General features: G+C 28.3%; 1 protein-coding gene across 7 annotated transcripts in view; it reads right to left on the bottom strand.

Annotated features, from left to right (window-relative positions):
• The window catches only part of LOC122511383 (lachesin-like), a 493,244-nt gene that overhangs the window by 188,394 nt on the left and 284,542 nt on the right, over positions 1–20,308 (bottom strand). For all 7 annotated transcript variants that reach the window (XM_043626583.1, XM_043626584.1, XM_043626581.1 and 4 more), the window contains one exon: positions 162–320. In XM_043626583.1, the coding sequence (XP_043482518.1) occupies positions 162–320 (159 nt within the window). The remainder of the gene's footprint in view (positions 1–161; positions 321–20,308) is intronic.

Below are 20,308 nucleotides of genomic sequence, written 5' to 3'. Positions count from 1 at the left end.
AAACGTCAATATAATTTCTATTTTGATTTAAAAATAAAATACCGCCGTTTATATTTACCATTCTGAATGTTATAGAATTATTGTTTCCAAGCATATTATGTGAGTTTTAAATAACTTTTTATAATTAACATTGTTTAAAATCGAAATATTGGAATTTTTACCTGATAAACTTTTGTTGATCGCAATTTTTGTACCATCTTCCCGTTTCCAACGAATGCTGGGTATTGGACTTCCAGTTGCTTTACAAGTGAGTGAGACATTTGAGCCTTCTCGGACAATAGCATCGGACGAGCTTTGCGAATCGTCAATATTGGGTGGCACTAAAAGAATAAAAATATATTTTTTCGTTTATAATTATTTGACAATGATTTAATACTTCAATTAATTGATTTGTAATAAGGTTCTTAATTTTTTAGTCGATCGCATGAATTAAAAATATATTTTAACTATAACAGAGTAGCCACAAAAATATAATTTTGTTTTTCCCTAATTTTTAGAGAGAATTTCGACTTTTTCCCTGACCTTAAATAATATTCTAATTCACTCTTCTATATCAATTATTTTTAATAATTTTTAAAAAAGTTCTTTGAGAATTTTCAAATCTATTTGTTTACAATTCAAATTTATGAAATTTCGATTATTCGGAAATTCTTTAATTAAATATATATATTAAATAGGTACAAAATAAACAACTTCAAATAATTTTTAAAAAATGCAATTAAATTTTTTTAAAAAAATTTAAATTCTACCGAATTGTTAGTTAAAAATACAAAAATTCAAATCTTTAAAGATTTTAATTTGAAAACTTTTCAAAATTCAATCATTTAATTAAAATTTAATTCTCAAAGAATTTTATCAACAAATTTTTAATGAATTTAATTTTTTCGACGAATTTTTCCTACAAATGTTTAAATAATTAAATTCTTTCGACGCATTTTAATAAAATTTTTAAGAATAATTACAGTTTTTGAGGAATTCAATTAAAATTGTATTAAAAATAATTGAATTTTTTCGACGAATTTTAATAAAATTTTTAATAATAATTACATTTTTTGGAATTTGATTAAAAATCATTGAATTCATTCGACGAATTTAGTCTACAAATGTTTAAATAATTGCATTATTTCCATGAATTTTAATAAAATTTTTAAGAATAATTACATTTTTCGAGGAATTTGATTAAAATTGTATTAAAAATAATTAAAAATCAGTGTTCAATTATTTATGAACATAATTGAATCTCTGTAAAGATTAAAGAATTTTATTATTTTTGGAAATAATTGAATCTCTGTAAAGAATTTTTTTATTTATGAAAATAATGGAATTATTGCAAAGAAATAAATAATTTATAAATAATTCATAAATAATTGAATTCCTATGAAATTTTTATTATTTGTGAAAATAATTAGGGTCATTTGGGGTAATATTTTATTTTGACAATTGGCAATGCCATAGTGTAAGTTATCTTTTAATGCAAAAAGATTATAATGCAAAGTTTTACTGTTTCAGTATTTTGTGTCGCATTTGCATAAAAATAAATTTTAAAATCAAACAAACATATCTAATTCTTCCTTATTAATGCCCTAACAAAAATTGACTTTGATTTTCATCAATTTAGTTAATAAATAATTAAGTGTTTAAATTTACCCCGAGAATTCGAAAACTCGGTGTAAATGTAAACAGAACTTGAACTACATTTTAAAAGAAAATAATTGAATTTTGCTTCTATTTCACAATTTCATTAATTTGGCAATGTAAAATTACATAAAAAAGGAAATTAAGTCCTTTTTAAAAAAAAATTTGATAAAAAAAATTTTTTTTTTGAAAATTTGATCAATTTTTAAAAATATTTTTAGGTTCATCCGGCATTTTGAAAATTTAAAATTTGACTTCAGATTCGTATTCAGCGACCTCAAAAACCCCCGAGTAGCCAGATTCAAGCAAATTTGATCAATTTTTAACAATATTTTATGTTTGACCGCCATATTGGATCCACCATTTTGAAATTTAAAAATTCAATTTTACATTCTTATTCAGCAAAATAAAAAAAAAACTTCTTTTTACCAAGTTGAATGAAAATCTATTAAAATTTGTTCAAGTTATTCAAGTTTTTACATTACTAATTTTGTAATGGTTGATTGTTTATTTTATATGATACATTATCAGTCAACTGGTTGATTTACTATACATCTACGAAGAATTTTTATCAGTTCTTCCATCCCTTAAAACAGTAGTATACTTGAAATAACTTGTTTCTTAAACCTCGCTTAACTACAGTGGTGTTTACATTTACCCCGAATTTTAGGAAAATTTCAAAATCTCGGGGTAAATGTAAACATTCAGTTTTAGGCGATTCAGGTGCATCAATATTTTTTTGTACCTCATAAAATTTTTCTAGGGAACTCTAGTAACAAGTTCATGCAAAAGAAATCCGTCCGTTTTACCTTTTAACAAAAAAAAACTAATGTTTTTGGTGAAGAATAGATATTTCCGAGGGGTGAACAACTCTCATTCAGGGCGTACGAAGAATATATTCCCAGCAAGGAATACTTGAGAATATTTGGGAATACTTCAGAATATTTGGGAATATGGAATACTCAGAATAGTTAGACAAATGTAAGAATATTATGTTTGAATATAAAGGAATATCATGGAGAATATTGAAGAATATGTTTGAATATAAAGGAATATGCCAAGGAATATATGAATATGTTTGAAGAAAAGGGAATATGTTTGAAAATATAAGATTATTATATAGGTATAATATTTAGAAAAATTATAGAATATTAGTCAATGTTTCTTGAGAAATATTAAGAAAAGCGGAATTTATTTAAAATACCCTTTTATGTAAATCCGGGGTAAAATCTTATAAACTTTCAAAATATGCTTTGCTTCTGATTTTTATTTTATCTTCAAAAACTCTAATTTATTCTTTCAATTAAATTTTTGAGTGTCATAACCCTCACAAAATTATTAAAAATAAGTCTTAGAACTGATGTTTTCGTATACTGTCAATCCTTTGACGTATTTGCAGTCATATAACCAAAAGGTAGTTAGTACCTTACCCAGGGTGGTAACAAGATTCAGTTTATCAATTTCCCTGACAATTTACTGATATGAAAATTATTTTCTATTATAAAATATTTTTACAGGAAAATATGAAAGTTTACGAAAAACGAACCGACAGATTAGCTCAGTCGGATAGATGCCTCGCTTGGCGGTCGTTTAAGGACCAAGGGTATAGTACCCTTGGTTCGCGCCCATTTGGCTTGGCATTTTTCCGGCACGTGAGACAATCTGAGCGGGAGGTTTGACGTCGAGGTATAATGATGTGCACTCTGTTTTTTAACTCGAGTATCGAAACAGCAGATAATTTTGAATTTCCGGAGCCTTTACGCGTATAAATTTAAAATGACAAATGTAAAAATATGTTACAGTTTTCTTGAAACTGTTGTTACTGCTCGTTAATATTATAGAATATGTCAAAATATTAGAGATTACTTAGGAATATATGGGAATATATAGGGAATATTAAAGAATATAAGTGCCCAATGGGAAATTTACAACTGGCGTAGTACTGCGCCAGTACTGGCAGCACTGGCGGCAAGGCTGAGAGCCAGCACTGGCATGGCACTGGGATGATAACGCCGTCTGGCGCTGCCGAAGTACTGTCTGTCAGTGCTGCCAGACAGCGCTGGCGCAGCACTGGACCAGTGCTGGCTGAGAATATTGCCGCAATAAATGCCGTATTGTTATTTATTAATTAGTCGTAAATTAATAATTATAAATAATTTAACAACAAAATGGTAAATAATATTAATAAATAGTTATTATTCATGAAATATTTCTCTTCTTAAAGAAATTGTATTAAAGATGGAGACTAACAATGGATATAGTAAAGGAAGTAGAAAAAAATTGTTTATAACATTTAAAAATTAAATAATAAACAATTACAGTAAGTGTGCATTAGATTTTCATATTTTAGTACCTAACGATTGGAATCTAGAAATATCGCAAACCTATGAAAATAAACAAAATTGCTGACGAGGGGAATCGAACCTACGACCTACGGACTAACAGACTAATGCTCTAACCACTATGCTAACGACACATGTGTACAGTAAAGTATTAATATCTCAGTATCATTCATACATACAATTATTGAGTCAAAGATGAGAAAAAAATACGGATACGTTAGAAATAATAAATTGAAATAAAATAAATTAAACTAAATTTTTAATAGTAAGAAGTATAATAGTATTTTAATAGGAACCAAATTATTATTGAGATTAAAGTTTAAATTTTGTTTATAATTTTAATTTGTTTAAATAATTTATTATTTTCAAAATTAGATAATTGTGTTAAATTGTTATTATTAAATTTAATAAGAATAAAAAATGAACAACTCAAAAGTAAAATATTAATTTTTTTCAATAAATTTATATTTATAAACATTTATAAACTTTTTTTATAATTTTTTTCAAGTTTATGTCAAAAAAGCAATGTTGGCAAAGAGCGTCGTGAACAATTTTTCTATACTCAGCCAGCACTTCCCGCCGAGGCTTGTCCAAGCTTTGGCGAAACAAAAATTCTGTACTGCGCCAGCACTAATTGTCGAGGCTCGGCTAGACTACGCCGAACAATCGTCTGAGTACTAAGCCAGTGGTGAACATCGGCACTACACTGGCATTTCCCATTGGGAATACTGATAATATTAAAGAATATCAGTGAATACTGAGAATACTGAATATATGCTGGAAAACATGGGAATACCCATAGAATAAGGAAAAGGTGTACGAGATGATCCCCCTAAGGAAAAAAACCTATTATTCAAAGAAAAATCAACATATTCGAGTTTTTTTTGTACACGGAGAGACCCACATTCGTAAAAATTACTAAAAATGGTTGCAATGACCGGAAATAAGGGGACTTTTAGCATAATGTACTACAGAATTAGATAAATTTACAAAAGAAATAGATAAATTTGCTACATTGAAATAGCAAGTTTTAATATTTTGTGTAAGAGTTGTAAATGTAGCAAAAATTGATTATAGTTTTCTCTAATTTAATTAGACAAAATCTGACAAATGAAAACATTTTCCACTAAAACCTACGATCCACTGTAGTAATTTTTGGTGAGCAAGTGTGGCTAGCGAGTGCAGTCATATGGCGCCTGCATTTCTATTGGTTGCTAACTTCGTCAATCTCCGTAAATGAGCCGATGCCATCCGATCATTGACAGTGACTATGTTTCGCGTATGAAAAATAAATTTGGATATTATCTACAATAATTAAATATAAAGTGAAACGTAGGTCGTTCGTTATCTCAGAAATTGACCATTATAAATTAATAAACTTTGCATTTATTCCTGTCCCAAGAACTATGTCTTATAATAAGTTGTTAAAAGTAAACTGCTTTCTTGTAAGTGCTGTTAATTTTCATCATTCAATATATAAGGAAACAAAGATGTATGCTTTCAGTGAAATTCGTTGTCGTGCGTGCAGTTGTGTATTAGTGTATTAATTAACCGCGTCTATACATATAAGTGAAATAAACATGTGTGTGTCTTCAAATATTTATCCAACAAATATATAAGTGTGTGAGTGTGTGTGTCTGTGTATGTAAAAATCCTTCCAGTTTACCTCCATTAGTCAAGAATTGACGGGAAACCGGCGACAAAAATCCGTATTTTTTCTTTCACTCTTTCTTTCTGCATTTACAAACGACTGTAGTAATTTTACGTACACAATGCTTCTGAGTTTACTACAGTTATTTGGAACTATTGGACGAAACACCCATTGAGGGATCATCTTGCCCCAAATGCCACTATTTTGTAATTTGTTCGTAGCTTAACCTACGAGCTCTGTTATTCCATAATACCAATCAGAACACTTAGTTGAAGAGATACTGAAGCCGTGAGTACAAGAAACATGGAATTTCAGCTACTACACGGAAAAAAATATTCACCTGGAACAGCTATAAATTTCACTAGTTTAGCCAAATTTTTAGTTGTTTCAGTTAAGACTTTTGCTATTTTAGAGAAACTTATCGCTGTTCCAGGTAAATATTTTTTTCCGTGTACAACAAAAGTTATCTAAGCCCAAAGTTAAGCTTTCCTTAGATCAAAAGTATGAAATTTTTATTTTTTCCAGTAGAATTTTTTTAATGACGCGTGTTGTCATGACAGTTTGACTGATTCATAGGTATGTCATTGGCAACGTATTACCGTATTTGCCTAAAAGGTGGCGCTAATAGGCTCGCCAAAATTCAAAAGGATCATCTTGCAACAGGGGATCATCTCGTACACCTTTCCCCTACATGTGAATATGTACTGAGTGTACAAGGAATATCGAAGTTGTTCACCCCTCGGATATTCCGTTTACATTTACCCTAAATGACCCTAAATATTTCATATAATTTTTTCAAATTTTTTTTTAAATATTTGAATTCTTTTGGAAAATTTTATCAAAATAGTATAGATATTGAAAACCATTGAATTCAGGAAAATTTTTGAAAATAATTGAATTTTAGCAAAGAATTTTGCTATTTATAAAGATATTTGATATTTTGACGAGCATTTTTAAAAAAGTATTGAAAATAGTTAGAAATATGTCCCAATGGGAAATAGCCATTAGTCTACCATTGGTGCATTAATGGCTCAATATTGGGAGCCATTGGTTTTTCTAGGTTTATTATTGGCACCCAATAATGGACCACTAATGGTGAACTCGTGGGATGTCCACGCCGATGCCAATAATTGGCAACCATTATTGGCTGCCATTAAAAAACCAATAATAAAAAAAAAATTTTTTTATTAAATTTTTATTAAATAATAAATTTATTTATTTAATAATTATTTTATTTATTATTATTATTGTTTATTAATAAAAATATTAATTTTTTTAATTAATTATTTTATAGAAATGGTTATTATTTTTTATCACAGCGAAATGTGAATAACCCTTTCGTTCAGAGTCTAAAAATTATTTACCTCACATCCATCAGTGCAAAGATAGGAGAGGACGGGCAGAATAAAATTCCACAAATATTCGTGAGAATGCTGCCTCCTTATATACTTTTCAAGTTTCATGTTAATTGCGAGAGAGTTTCACGCAACACCCTCCTATGGGGCATTGAGCGAACTACATACTTACTACATGATAATTTCTGCAGCGTCGGTAAGTAATTGTATGTAGTTCGCTCATCGCTCCGTTGTTTCAAACTCTCTCGCAACTAACACGAAACTTGAAAAGTATATAAGGAGGCAGCATTCTCACAAATATTTGTGGAAATAACCATTTCTACAAAATAATTAATTAAAAAAATTAATATTTTTAATAATAAATAATAATAATATATAAAATAATTTTTAAATAAATAAATTTATTATTTAATAAAAGTTAATAAAATTTTTTTTTATTAATGGTTTTTTAATGGCTTAATGGTTTTTTAATTATTGGCCAAATAATGGGCCAATAATGGTTGCCAATTATTGGCATCGGCGTGTACATCCCACGATTTTACCATTAGTGGTCCATTATTAGGTGCCAATAATGGGACAATAATGGAATGGTGGCTCCCATTATTGGACCATTAATGCGCCAATGGTCTTTTTCTCATTGGGGTCCATCATAGTTTGTTAATGTTGATAATATAAAAATGATCAGTTGACAGTGAATCGTTCGATGTTTTAACAAAATTTAGACTGATGAGGTTGGCAAACCGTAGCCAACGAAACGTCGCTTTTTTAACGACACACATTTGAATTTTATTCAAATCTTACCTTCTCAAGATCATTTATATTATCAACATTAACTTTTGAAAATAATTAAATTCTTCTGATGATTATTATTATTTATGAAAATAACTGAATTTTGCAAAAAAATTTATTCTTAAAAATAATTAAATTTCTGTGATGACTTTCGTTATTTATTAAGATAATTAAATTCTTTTGAAGAATTTTATAAAAAATTTTAAAAATAATTGAATTTCGGAAAAGAATTTTATTACTTATAAAGATAATCTCGAGATAATTTATGTTTTGACGAGAATCTAAAAAAATTGTTGAATATAATTGAATTTCTACGAAGAATTTTATTAAAATTTTTGAAAATAATTGAATTTCAGAGAAAAATTTTATTATTTATAAAAATAATTAATTAAGTATATTTTTAAAAATTTAACTAATTTCGCATTTATTATAAATTAGCAAATTGAAATATACTTTGAAATTGAAGATTTATTTACTTTATTGATTCAGTAATTCGAATAAATTCGAAATTTTCTAATTACCTATTAATAGTTTTTTTAGTAATTTAAAAGCTCGAATCCATGCGAGTACTCGAATATTTCGAGTACTCGATTGCACTCGAGTGCTCGAATTTAATCGAGTACTTGAATTTACACGAGTACTCGAATTTTTCGAGTACTTGAAGGCACTCGAGTACTCGAAAATTTCGAGTACTCGATACATCGAGTCGGCTTGAGCTTGGCTCGGCTCATCTCGAAAAAATTTCGGTTTGGCTCGGCTCGACCTTTCGAGCTTTTTGCATACCTCTACTAATTATGGTTATGAACTAATAAAGATAAGCTGTTCTGATGCACTGAATTTAACGTTTTTAATTAAATAAATATAGTTAATTATTAATAGTTAATTACTTACATTAATTAATATATTTATTTGTTTATTTACTTTATTTGAATTCAATGTTTTTGACATTTGAACCTCAAAAAATTGTTCTGTTTTATTATTAACCACCAAAGAATAAAAATAAAATACATTCAAGTGTAATATGTAATGTTTTTGATAATTTCTTAAGAATTAAGTTACTGAAAAAAATTATTGTCAAAAATGAAGAAAATTGAAGGTTTTGTATAAATTGTTTACATTTCAAATATTAATTCTTCATTTCAAGAAATTCTGTTAATCTGTTTAAAATAAGATAAATTGTTACAAGGAAAAAAATTGTCAACACGAAGGGTTGGAGAACAGTGTGCAGATAAGAGAAAGAGGAAATCTCCGTTAAAGACTCGTAATCATCGACGATAAGAGGGGAGTTCGCGAAAGAAATGTCTTTGAAAAGCGCGCACTTGATTCCCGCAGTGAAATCTGAACAAAGTTTAGACAGACCTTAACCGCAAAAAAATCGACGCTTCTTTACCTTTGAAAACGGTTTTCATTTAATGGACAAAATTTTTTTTTCTCTCGACGATTCGTCGAATTTCAACATTTGCCTCCTCTTTTTACCAATTATCAAGGCGGCTTATTCTGGAATTACTGGAATCCCTTGCCTCCTCTTAATGAGCTTTAAAAATTGTTCCCCCGCATTCAACGTGAGCCTTATTGCGAGAACATAAGCGCAGCAGGGAGAAAACTGGATACTGCGGTAGTTGTAAATCAATTATAGGCGAACCGAATGGCCCGCGAAATTTGTTTGCATTATAACGGAAATTCGTTTCGTTTATATACCCATGTTTCATGTGTGTGATAAAAGCCAAAAAATATTTTGACAAATAAAAATCAATTTAAAAGGGATATAAAATTTATTTTTAGTGAAAGTTGAGTGAAAGAATCGTTTACAAAAAAACTAAAAACCGTATCATCATTTCTTAGTTATTCATGAAATCAAGAATCCATTATGAAATTAAAAGTCTGACATATCTAAACAGCAATTATTATTGGTAATTGCGCTTAATTATCTACGTGTCAAGAATGCGCAATTTTCTGTTATCAACTGTCAAATTAAAATTCGCCACATAAATTAAGGACCAGACGACAGATGCATTCGATTTTCAGGGAATTCTGATTAATAAACTGACGGCTTTTAACCCGCAACTAACTGTCACTGATTAAAATGAAAAGTGATCACGAAAAAGCTTTTTATATCACATTTTTTACATACTTCTAATAATTATTATGCTAATTAATTTCTCAATGCTTATCTGTAATTGAATATTTCATTTTTATTTCAAATGTCACACACACTTTGGATAGAATATTATTAATTTATTTCACAAAAATCGTTTAATATTTTCAATATCTCTAATTCTTAATTTCTTAATATCTTAATGAAATTGGAATTTAAAAATATTGAAATTCTTGGAAGAATACAGTTCCAGTGGAACATCGTGTGATAAATTATAGAGTCAACTGAACCTAGAGGGAGTCGTAAATGTTTCATAATTGTTTCATGGAAATGCGTACAGGTACTACACCTACAGTTGTTCATAGTAGCGAATATCGCTGATAACATTAAGTACTTGAAACGTGAAAACGAACTGTAGGCACTATTTGAACTTTATGCAAATTAAGATCAAATATTATATCAAGGATAGAATAAGCAAAAATTCGCCTAATAGACAATATTTACTAATTCACTTCAAATTTTTCTTTTCTTAAACACTCATTGACGATATCACTGAATTTTAGATTTTTAGACGAAGAATTTTTTACCAGACGTACCAATTTTCAATTTTAATCACCGTACCCTGCTAACAATAGAGAAAGTCAGGAATATGTTATTTTCTCCCGCCAGGTAAACTCAAATTTCAAACAACAAAAAGTTCTTACACACCCCAATGGGAAGTAAACGATTGGTTCAATAATGGGCCATGCTTGTCGAACTCCGTTCCATTATTGGAACATTAATGGCAACCATCATTGGACCACCAATGGTTTAAACTTGGGATGATCACGCTACTGCCAATGATCGGTAGCCAAGCATCGGGCCAATATTAGTTGCCAAGGAATTGCCAAGAAAACAAAATCGATTTTTAAAAGCTTGATTTTTTATTGGCAGCCAACAAAAAACCAAGGTTTTGAAAATTGATTTTTTTTAATTATTAATTAAAATTTATTTTCAAAAAATATATTTTTCAAAAATTAATTTTAAAAAAATATATTTTTCAAAAATATATATTTTTTTAAATTAATAGAACATATTAATTTAATTTGTCACCTCTGGTAAAACAAAGATGAAAGACTGATAAATTCCCTCACTTTATATCTTACAGTGGAGGGATAACTGTGAATGTCTTTGCGAGAGAGGAGCAGGTACTTATATAGAGCCAGTGAAACAGGTCACAAGCGAGAAGAAATCACTAGCATGCACTCTGGCGGCGCTTGTCGGAAGTGGCGCAACGTTGGTTGCCAAGCGCTGTGTCGATAACGTCAGGATATGCATGCGCGCCAGAAAACAGTTCCGACAAGCGCCGCCAGAGTGCATGCTAGTGATTTTTTCTCGCTTGTGACCTGTTTCACTGGCTCTATATAAGTACCTGCTCCTCTCTCGCAAAGACATTCACAGTTATCCCTCCACTGTAAGATATAAAGTGAGGGAATTTATCAGTCTTTCATCTTTGTTTTACCAGAAGTGACAAATTAAATTAATATGTTCTATTAATTTAAAAAAATATATATTTTTAAAAAATAAATTTTTAAAAAATAAATTTTTGAAAAATATATTTTTTAAAAATAAATTTTAATTAATAATTAAAAAAAACCAATTTTTAAAACCTTGGTTTTTTGTTGGCTGCCAATAAAAAATCAAGCTTTTGAAAATCGATTTTGTTTCCTTGTCAATTCCTTGGCAACTAATATTGGCCCGATGCTTGGCTACCGATCATTGGCAGTAGCGTGATCATCCCAAGTTTAAACCATTGGTGGTCCAATGATGGTTGCCAATTGTTTTGCCAAGAAAAAACCATTGGGCACCAAGCATGGCCCATTATTGAACCAATCGTTAACATTGGCAACTTCCCGTTGGGACGAGTCGATGATGAATCTGCACTTTATTACAGAAACATATCTGATTTCAGTACCAGCAGAAAACAACTCGAGTTATGTATGGTTTCGAGTAAAATAAATACGCCCATTAGCAGCTTATGAAAAATAACAAAAAGGAACGAAAATAATAAAAATCGTTGTAACGAAGCATTGCGTTATATGAACCTTTTCTGGTTTCTATCATTTTGGGTCCTTGTTTCCGAATTTAAAGATAAAACAATAACGATAGAGCAAGAAAGCACGCGTTAAACTAAATTAACTGTTAGTATAAGCGATTTTCCCTAGACTTCGCATTCATCTAATAAAACCTACTATTTTCTACTTTTTTCAAGTTACACTACTATTTGAGTACTTTTTTTTAGATTTCAGCCATTAAAAGCTACTCCAAAAAATTTTCGAAATTCAATTATTTTCATAAAATTTCGCAAAACAATTCAATTATTTAAAAAAAAATTAATAAAATTCATCCAAAATTCAATTCTTTTCATAATAAATAATAAAATTCATCGCAGAATTTCAATTATTTTTAATACAACTTTAGAGGAATTGCTCAAAAAATGTAATTATTCTTAAAAATTTAATTTCAATTCCTCGAAAAAATCAATTATTTAAAAAAATGTTTATAAAATTCTTTGGAAGAATTCAATTATTTTTAAATACTTTAATAAAATTGTTCGAAAGAAATTAATTATTTCTAATACAATTTCAATTAATTTGAAATAATTCAATTATTCTCTTAGATTTTAATAAAATTCTTCCCAAATAAGAGTTTGTTCAGTAAAATTATCATTTCATCTTTGCAAAAACTATTTTTTTGTTATATTTCTTAAAATATTTGATATTTAAAAATTTTTATTTTTTTAAACAATTGGTCTGATTGTATTGAAAGTAAATTTTTAACACCAAGTGAAATAGACAAAAAATAAAGGAGATTTAAAAAACGTCGTTGCCCCGTATAGCGTCTTTACCCCACTCTCCCCTACTTTTTTTTAGTTTGAAAGTTACTTTTTGGTATTTTTTTGAAATTAATTATCTAAGTCTGTAAGTATTATATTTTTAAATTTTGTTTTTATTGAAAAATGTGTCGCTTTGTAACTAAATTGAAGGAATTTGTACGATAGAACTACAGTAATTATAATGAAATACGCAATTGTTTGACATATCAGCGAGAAGCCTAATTTTTATCCAGATAGACGAATGCAGTTAGATAAAGCATAAATATACAGCGGAGAATATATACGAGTATATCAGAGGTTATCCCACACGACCGAGCAATCCTATGAATTACCGCAGGTGTTGGCCGATATCCTACATTAATGCTAATGCGTGGGTGTTACCGAATTGTTCAACAAGCACAGATTGAACGAGCCTCTGTTATATTGCATGGCCACGGACTGTTGCTGCATTATTCAGACGGAATACAGCCCGTTTTGTTGTCCTCCATGTTGTCCTAACTTGCCCTATACTCTATCGAATTTGCTTTATACTTCTGAAGAAGACAACTACTGTCCTCATAGCATTTTCTCTTGTTTTTTAAACAAAAAATTCCACTTAACCCTTTAATGGCCGAGTTTTTTGCCGTTAATATAAATGTATAATGTTTAGTAAATTCGATTATTCTATTATTCAATATGAGAAAACATTTTTTTTAACATGTTCCACCCCTTAAAACCACCCTTAACGTATATTACTACCCAAAAAAATTGATAATTAATCTAAGTGATAAATTGAATATTTTTTAGCTCCTGTCTGCTTTATAATTATTTATAAATATTGTCTGGTTGTTCAAAAATAAAAAATAATTATAAATAACTACTTGAACACCACCCTTAAAGTCAAATAGCCACCCCTTGACGATAATAGTTTTTATAAATATTTAAAAAAAATCTATAGATTCTAAATGCATCTAAATTATAAAAAAAATATTTCTAAGTGACACAAATATGGATAATAATGTTAAACACCCCCCTTGGAACCCACCCCTATTTCATAATTATTCTTACATACTGTCAATAGTTTTGAACAATTAAGAAAATAATTATTATAGATTTTATACGTTTCGAAAATACAAAAAAATATTTGTATGATGACTAGGTAATGCTAGTAAATGTAAACCAGCCTCTAAAAACAACCCCATGGTCAAATAACCACCCCTTGTTGATAAAAGTTTTTGTGAATGATAAAAAAAATCTATAGCTTCTAAATGCTTCTAAATTATAAAAAAGGTTTCTAAGTGACACAGATGTGGATAATATTAATAAGCACACCCCTCGAAACCACCCATACTGCATAACAAGATTCAGGCGAATCTGATAAATTTTTTTTTGTCCGCCATATTGGATCCGCCATTTTGAATTTTTGAAAACTGACATCGGATTCGTAATAAGCGACCCTGAAAACCCCCAAGGAACAAATTTTATGCGAATTTGGTAGATTTTTAAATTTATCGTCCGCCATGTTGGATCCGCCATTTTGAATTTTTGAAAACTAACATTGGATTCATAAACAGCGACCCCGAAAACCCCCGAGTAACTAATTTTAGGCGAATTTAGCAGATTTTTAAATTTTTTCGTTTTTTTGGGGTAGTTTTCATTTATTTTTTTACCCTGAGGTAAAATTTTCTTATTAATTTTTTTTACAAAGTTTATAATATTTTAAAACTTATGTTACTTTGAAAGCCGAAAAAAAAAATTTTTTCTTGAATTTATACCTTTTTTTAAATTTTTGTCATTTTTTGCGTTTTTTGAAGGGGTGTATTTCATAAAGGTTAGTATTTTGGAAAATGTAATTCATATGTATTTATTACTCTCGCTCACCCCTTCAAAATGAGACCTTAGCGAAGTTGATCTGTTAAGTTTTAATAAAGTTATGATTTATTGAAGTAGGTGGTACGTATGTGTACCACTGGCCATTAAAGGGTTAAAGAATCTTTTAATAGATAAAGAATGATAGCACATTATTTAACAGTTAAAAATTACTTTGGACAAACAAATACTTTTAGCATTGTTATCAACCGTAATTTTCTTACAGGTACACTACCGGATTCAAGATAGAAGAGGAATGAAGATTCAGAATCCTTACGAGAAACTTTCGTAGACAAGAACACAGACACTGCACAAGTGCACACGAAGAAAATAGAAAAGTCTATTGAACCGAATCGAATATATGTCGATGTTTGTGAAACTTTTAAAGTAGTAGCAAACGATGAATTTTTTTTGGCATTAATTAGTTTTGTAAATAAACTTTAGTCAATTCTGTATTTTTCTTACATGTAAAAGCAGTTTTTTACAAGGAGTCTTAGTTTTTATTTCAATTTTATTAAATTCTATTCATTACGAATTGATTTCGAAAAACTACAATCTCGAATAGAGATATCAATTTCTTTTCTGGTTCATCCAATTAAACAAAAAGGAAATATTGTTATTAAATAGAGTTATTATTGTCACAAATCTCTTTTCATGAAGACAACGTCGAAAAGATATTTCTCAAAAACAATTATCCATTGGATTTTGTAAATGAAAATATTCATTTCAGAATTCGAAAACTACTCTCTAAAACTAAATCAGTGAAATATGACTGATTTTCAGTGACTCTATTCTCGCGAAGAAACGTTTTGCTTCACAACAATTTTGATACTTTTTTTTGTCTCAATTTGATATCCTTAAAAAGACTTTGAAGTTGGGTAAAAGATACATATTTGAATTATTTAATAATAAATTATTCCTAACTGCCAAATTACTTACAAGTGAAAATAGAAAACTAATGTTTGAAAAGACTATAATTCTATTTCCCAGGGGAAATTATATCAATTTTTATGTTTTTAAATTTTTCCAGTCAAGTAGTTTGGGAAATAAAATTGATTGCTGTTCAACTACATATAAATATTTATTTCCTTTTTTTATTAAAGGAGAAGGAAGTCTAGAGCACCTTTTAATAGATTGCAAATTCAGGACTAATGTAAATTCCATTTTAAAATTCTATTGCCAAGTCTGAAGTTTTGCAGAGAAATTCGCTTTAGACCAATGAGAATCACAATAAAATGAGGGTTCAAAGGCAACCTTCAATTTTTAAAATTGAATATAGAAATTTATATGACTTCATAAGAATCTCAGGTTATGGAACTGACAGGTCTCGTTTGAATTTATCTTAGAAACATATTATTCATCGCAGGGCGATTTGTAGACGTCAGTTCACAGATTTCCTTTTACATAACAAAGTTTAAATTCATTTCCTTGTTATCGAATTGCCAAAAAAAATTGCTATAGTAAAAATAAACACATAAATTCAAATCGTTCTTTTCAGTTTAATTTTCAACTTTAAGAATATTTTTCTGTTCACTTTATTAAGGAATACAGTTTCAGTTATGAAATCTTTCATGAATAATGAAATGTTTCTTTCATATGAAATATGGTTGGTTCTCAGTGAATTAGCTTTTTCCTGTTTCCAGACGCTCTCTCTATGAACCATCATAAAATGCAAATTGCTAACTGCTCGGTTGTTCTAGAAATTATTATGCCATGTGCATATGTGGACATCCAAATGCCACTGTAGCATGTTAATTTAATATTTCTAACGTATATTTTCATACCTCCTCAATTTTTTTAGTGCACATATATTTAGAATCTGCGGTATACATTTTTTGAATATCTCAAACATGTATTCTTAAAGGGTTACATCCACTTAGGATTTTGAAAAAATCAATTTTTTATTGCATTTTCGTAATATTATACATGTATTTAAGAATACACTCAGAAAATTTCAGGGCTATCCGTTAAATATTCCCCAAGTACAGGGCTCGAACCAATGAAAGTACCTATTTAAAAATTATTGACAAAAATATAACAACCCGCGTAAAAAAATGTTGGCTCGCTCAAGGCTCGAGGCTTGGTTGAAGCTAAAAATTCCCCTAAAGCTTAAGACTCGCTGAAGGCTCTCTTAAAGCTCGAGACATGGTTAAATTAAATAAAACTTCTAAACTGTTCAACATGAAGAGCTAAAATTTGGCATACTGGTGTATTTTAACGCGAATATTACAGGAAAAATATAGAGAACTTGCTATGTAATAATAACCATATCGTTGTCAAGGAAAAACTAAAAAAAATTTTGAAAATTTTTTTTTTCTAATTTCTACATTATTTGATCTAATTAACTAAAAATGGGTTTATTAGTATATTTTTACAGTCTAATTACAAAAAGTATATTAAAAAATCTAAAAAAAAATTAAAAAAAATTTTTTTTTAGATTTTTAAAAAAATTTTACAAAAATTTAAAAATAAAATTAAAAAAAAAGTGGACAAGTGCGAGTTGTACTTGCACTGCAATGGCGGGTTCCGTACACAAATATTAAAACAACACTTGCAACATTTATCGGTACACTTTTTTTTAATGATTACAATAGTCTACATATATGTAATATTACAGTTCGGATATGTGACCACTTTTTGGAATGATTACGAAGACTATGTAATGAGTTAAGAATTGAGTAGGAACGATTACTATAGCTGTTGTAAGCGATACCTTCATGTTTGTACTCCTTACAACAGCTATAGTAATCATCACAAAAAGTGGTCACATATCCGAACAGTAATATAGACTATTGTAATCATTATGAATAAATTTTTCTCCGTGTAGATAATAAAATTAAACATAAAAATTCAAATAAGGACAACAAAGATGACATTATTCTAAATTTTTATTCAGTTAAAAGTAATTTGCCTTCAGCGAGTATTAAGTTTCAGATGAATTTTTAGCTTCAACCAAGTCTCAAGCCTTGAGCGAGCCTTGAGGATTATTTTTAGATTCAACCAAGTCTGGAGCCTAGGGGGAGCCTTAAGCTTTAGGATTATTTTTAGCTTCAACCAAGTCTCGAGCCTTGATCGAGCCTTGTTCATTTCAATTCAATTATTATTTTAAAGTATTTTTAACTAAAATTCTACTTTAGATCAATTATTTTTAATAATTTTTGAAAAAATTCTTTGGCAATATTTTTAAATTCATTTGTTTACAATTCAATTTTACAACATTTCAATTATTCGGAAATTCTTCAATTAAATATATATTAGAAAATAAAAACTTGAAAGAATTTCCAAAAAAAATTCAATTAAACTTTTTCAAAAGAATTAATTCTACAGAATTGTTAGTTAAAAATATGAAAAATTCAGATTTTCAAAGATTTTAATTTGAAACCTTTTCAAAATTCAAGTATTTCTAAAAATCTACGTTATAATGCTTTTAATATTTAATTATAGTCTAAAATTTTAACTGAAACACTACAAATCAAAGTGAGTGAAATTCATGCACTCGAAGTGGATAAAATATAAAATGCATAAGAATGGACACACTTTGCCGTCAAAGTGCATGAGAATAATGCACTTCAAAGTGTGTTCAGAACTGGGACAATCAAAGTGCATAAATTTTACTCACATTAGTTTTTAAAACAATTTTTATTAGTAAATTCTACGAGAATTCAATTATTTAAATACAAAAATTGAATAATTTATTAATTGAATGTTTCTTAAAATTAAATTCTCATAAAAATTTTATCAACAAAATATAATTAAATTCTTTTGACAAATTTTAATAAAATTTTGAAGAATTTTTCGAGGAATTTGATTAAAATTACGTTAAAAATAATTGAAATTCTGCACACTGAGAAAACTGGAGTATTGGACTAAACATCTGGAGGGACAAATCGTTGATATTTGAGAGTTAGCTATTGGATAACAATCTAAATGTTCAAATTCACCATTGACAGATATTCGTGCCATTTCTCTAACAGAGGGACAAATTAACCATCTTGAGAAATCCCTTCCTTATCCGGCGCGAAATGAATAAATATGGCAACCTAACCCCTAAATTAAATACATAAAATGTCAGAAAAATAATTTCGCGCGCATCAGATCGTACACATTTTCTGCGCAACTTTTAACCCTCAGATATAATGGGAGAGAATATACAAGTAGATTTCCATTATCAATTCAAAATTTATTTTAGAAGGACTATTTAACTCTCTTCATAAGCAAAGGAAACATACACTTTTTGAACCTCTGAATTTGACTCTCCAGTTTTCTCAGTGCAATGAGTTTTAATATTTATGAAAATAATTGAATTATTGCGAAGAAATTTGAAATTGCTGTAAAGAATTTTATTATTTATGAAAATAATTGAATTGTTTTAGAAAATTTTATTAAAATAGTAGATATTAAAAATCATTGAATTGAAGAAAATTTTGGAAAATAATTGAAATTTTGCCAAGAATTTGATTAAAATTTTGGAAAATAATTTAATTTCAGAGAAGAATTTTATTATTTCCCAGGCGCGAAAGACCAATGCTGACGATAGATTAAAGGTTGATTGAGTCTTGAACGCTCAGTGTGGATAACTCACAGTAGAAGCAGTCTTTACATCACTGTCAATCAATATTAGTTCAATATTGGTTCAACATTGGACCCAATGCTCGTCCCATGCTCGATTCAAGACTCGGTCAATCTTTATGAGTGAAGCTCGAACATCTAATCTTGATTCAAGCTTGAATCAATCTTTACACAATATTCAGTTTATCTTTATTTATTACCGTGTTCACTTAATTAAATAATATTATAATAATTATAATTATAATAATTGTTTCAAATAATAATAATAATTAACATTAAGTTATCAATTGATAAATGAATATTTATATTTATTTAGTATAAATATATTATTAATTGTAACATTCATATTTAAAAAAAGTTAAATGGAAAATTTTTTTATAAATGTTTTTAAAATTATTATAGATAATTAATAAATAATAATTAAAATGTGCAATAAATATTCCTGGCACTGCATCATATTTAATAATTTTATTAATTATGTTAACTTTTAATATTAATTTAATTAATTATTATAATTATAAATAATAATTATTATTCAATTAATAAATATTATTATAATTAATAATAATTATAATATTTAACATTATAATTCATTATTATTCCAAATTATATTTATTTAAATAATATATTATTAATATATCTAATTATAAATGTTAATAATTTTGTTACTGAATAATAAAAAATATCAATTATTTATCGATGTTTATTAAATTATCCAATAAATATTTTTAATTGTAAAATGTTTTAAAAGTTGAATTTTGTAATGATTACAATTTTATTATGAATTATTTAATATTCATTTTTAATAATTAAAATAATTCAGGATTAGTATGTGTAAAATTTTTAGTCATAGTTTTCACTTTGCCCTTATAAGTAACAAAGTATACGGCACTGGCATTAATATATTACATTAGTCCGAGGTCTCATCGAGACTCAGTGGCCGTGCGGTTTAAGTGGTTGCGTCAAGGACTTCCGGAATGCGTCTGGGGCGGGGGGACGTGAGTTCGATCCCACATGCGAGCGGATTTTTTCATTATAAGCGTTACATAAAATAATAAAATTACTATTTAATCTGTATAATTAATAAGTGTTGTGAAAAAAAACTTGTGAACTTGTTTGTAAATAATATTAAAAGTCTGTTAAAAATGA

Source organism: Leptopilina heterotoma, unplaced genomic scaffold (genome assembly GCF_015476425.1).
Source record: "Leptopilina heterotoma isolate Lh14 unplaced genomic scaffold, ASM1547642v1 Lhet_81, whole genome shotgun sequence".
NCBI classification, from domain to species: domain Eukaryota; kingdom Metazoa; phylum Arthropoda; class Insecta; order Hymenoptera; family Figitidae; genus Leptopilina; species Leptopilina heterotoma.
The sequence above is the reverse complement of the archived record's forward strand: the minus strand, read 5'-3'. Positions and strand labels throughout refer to the sequence as shown.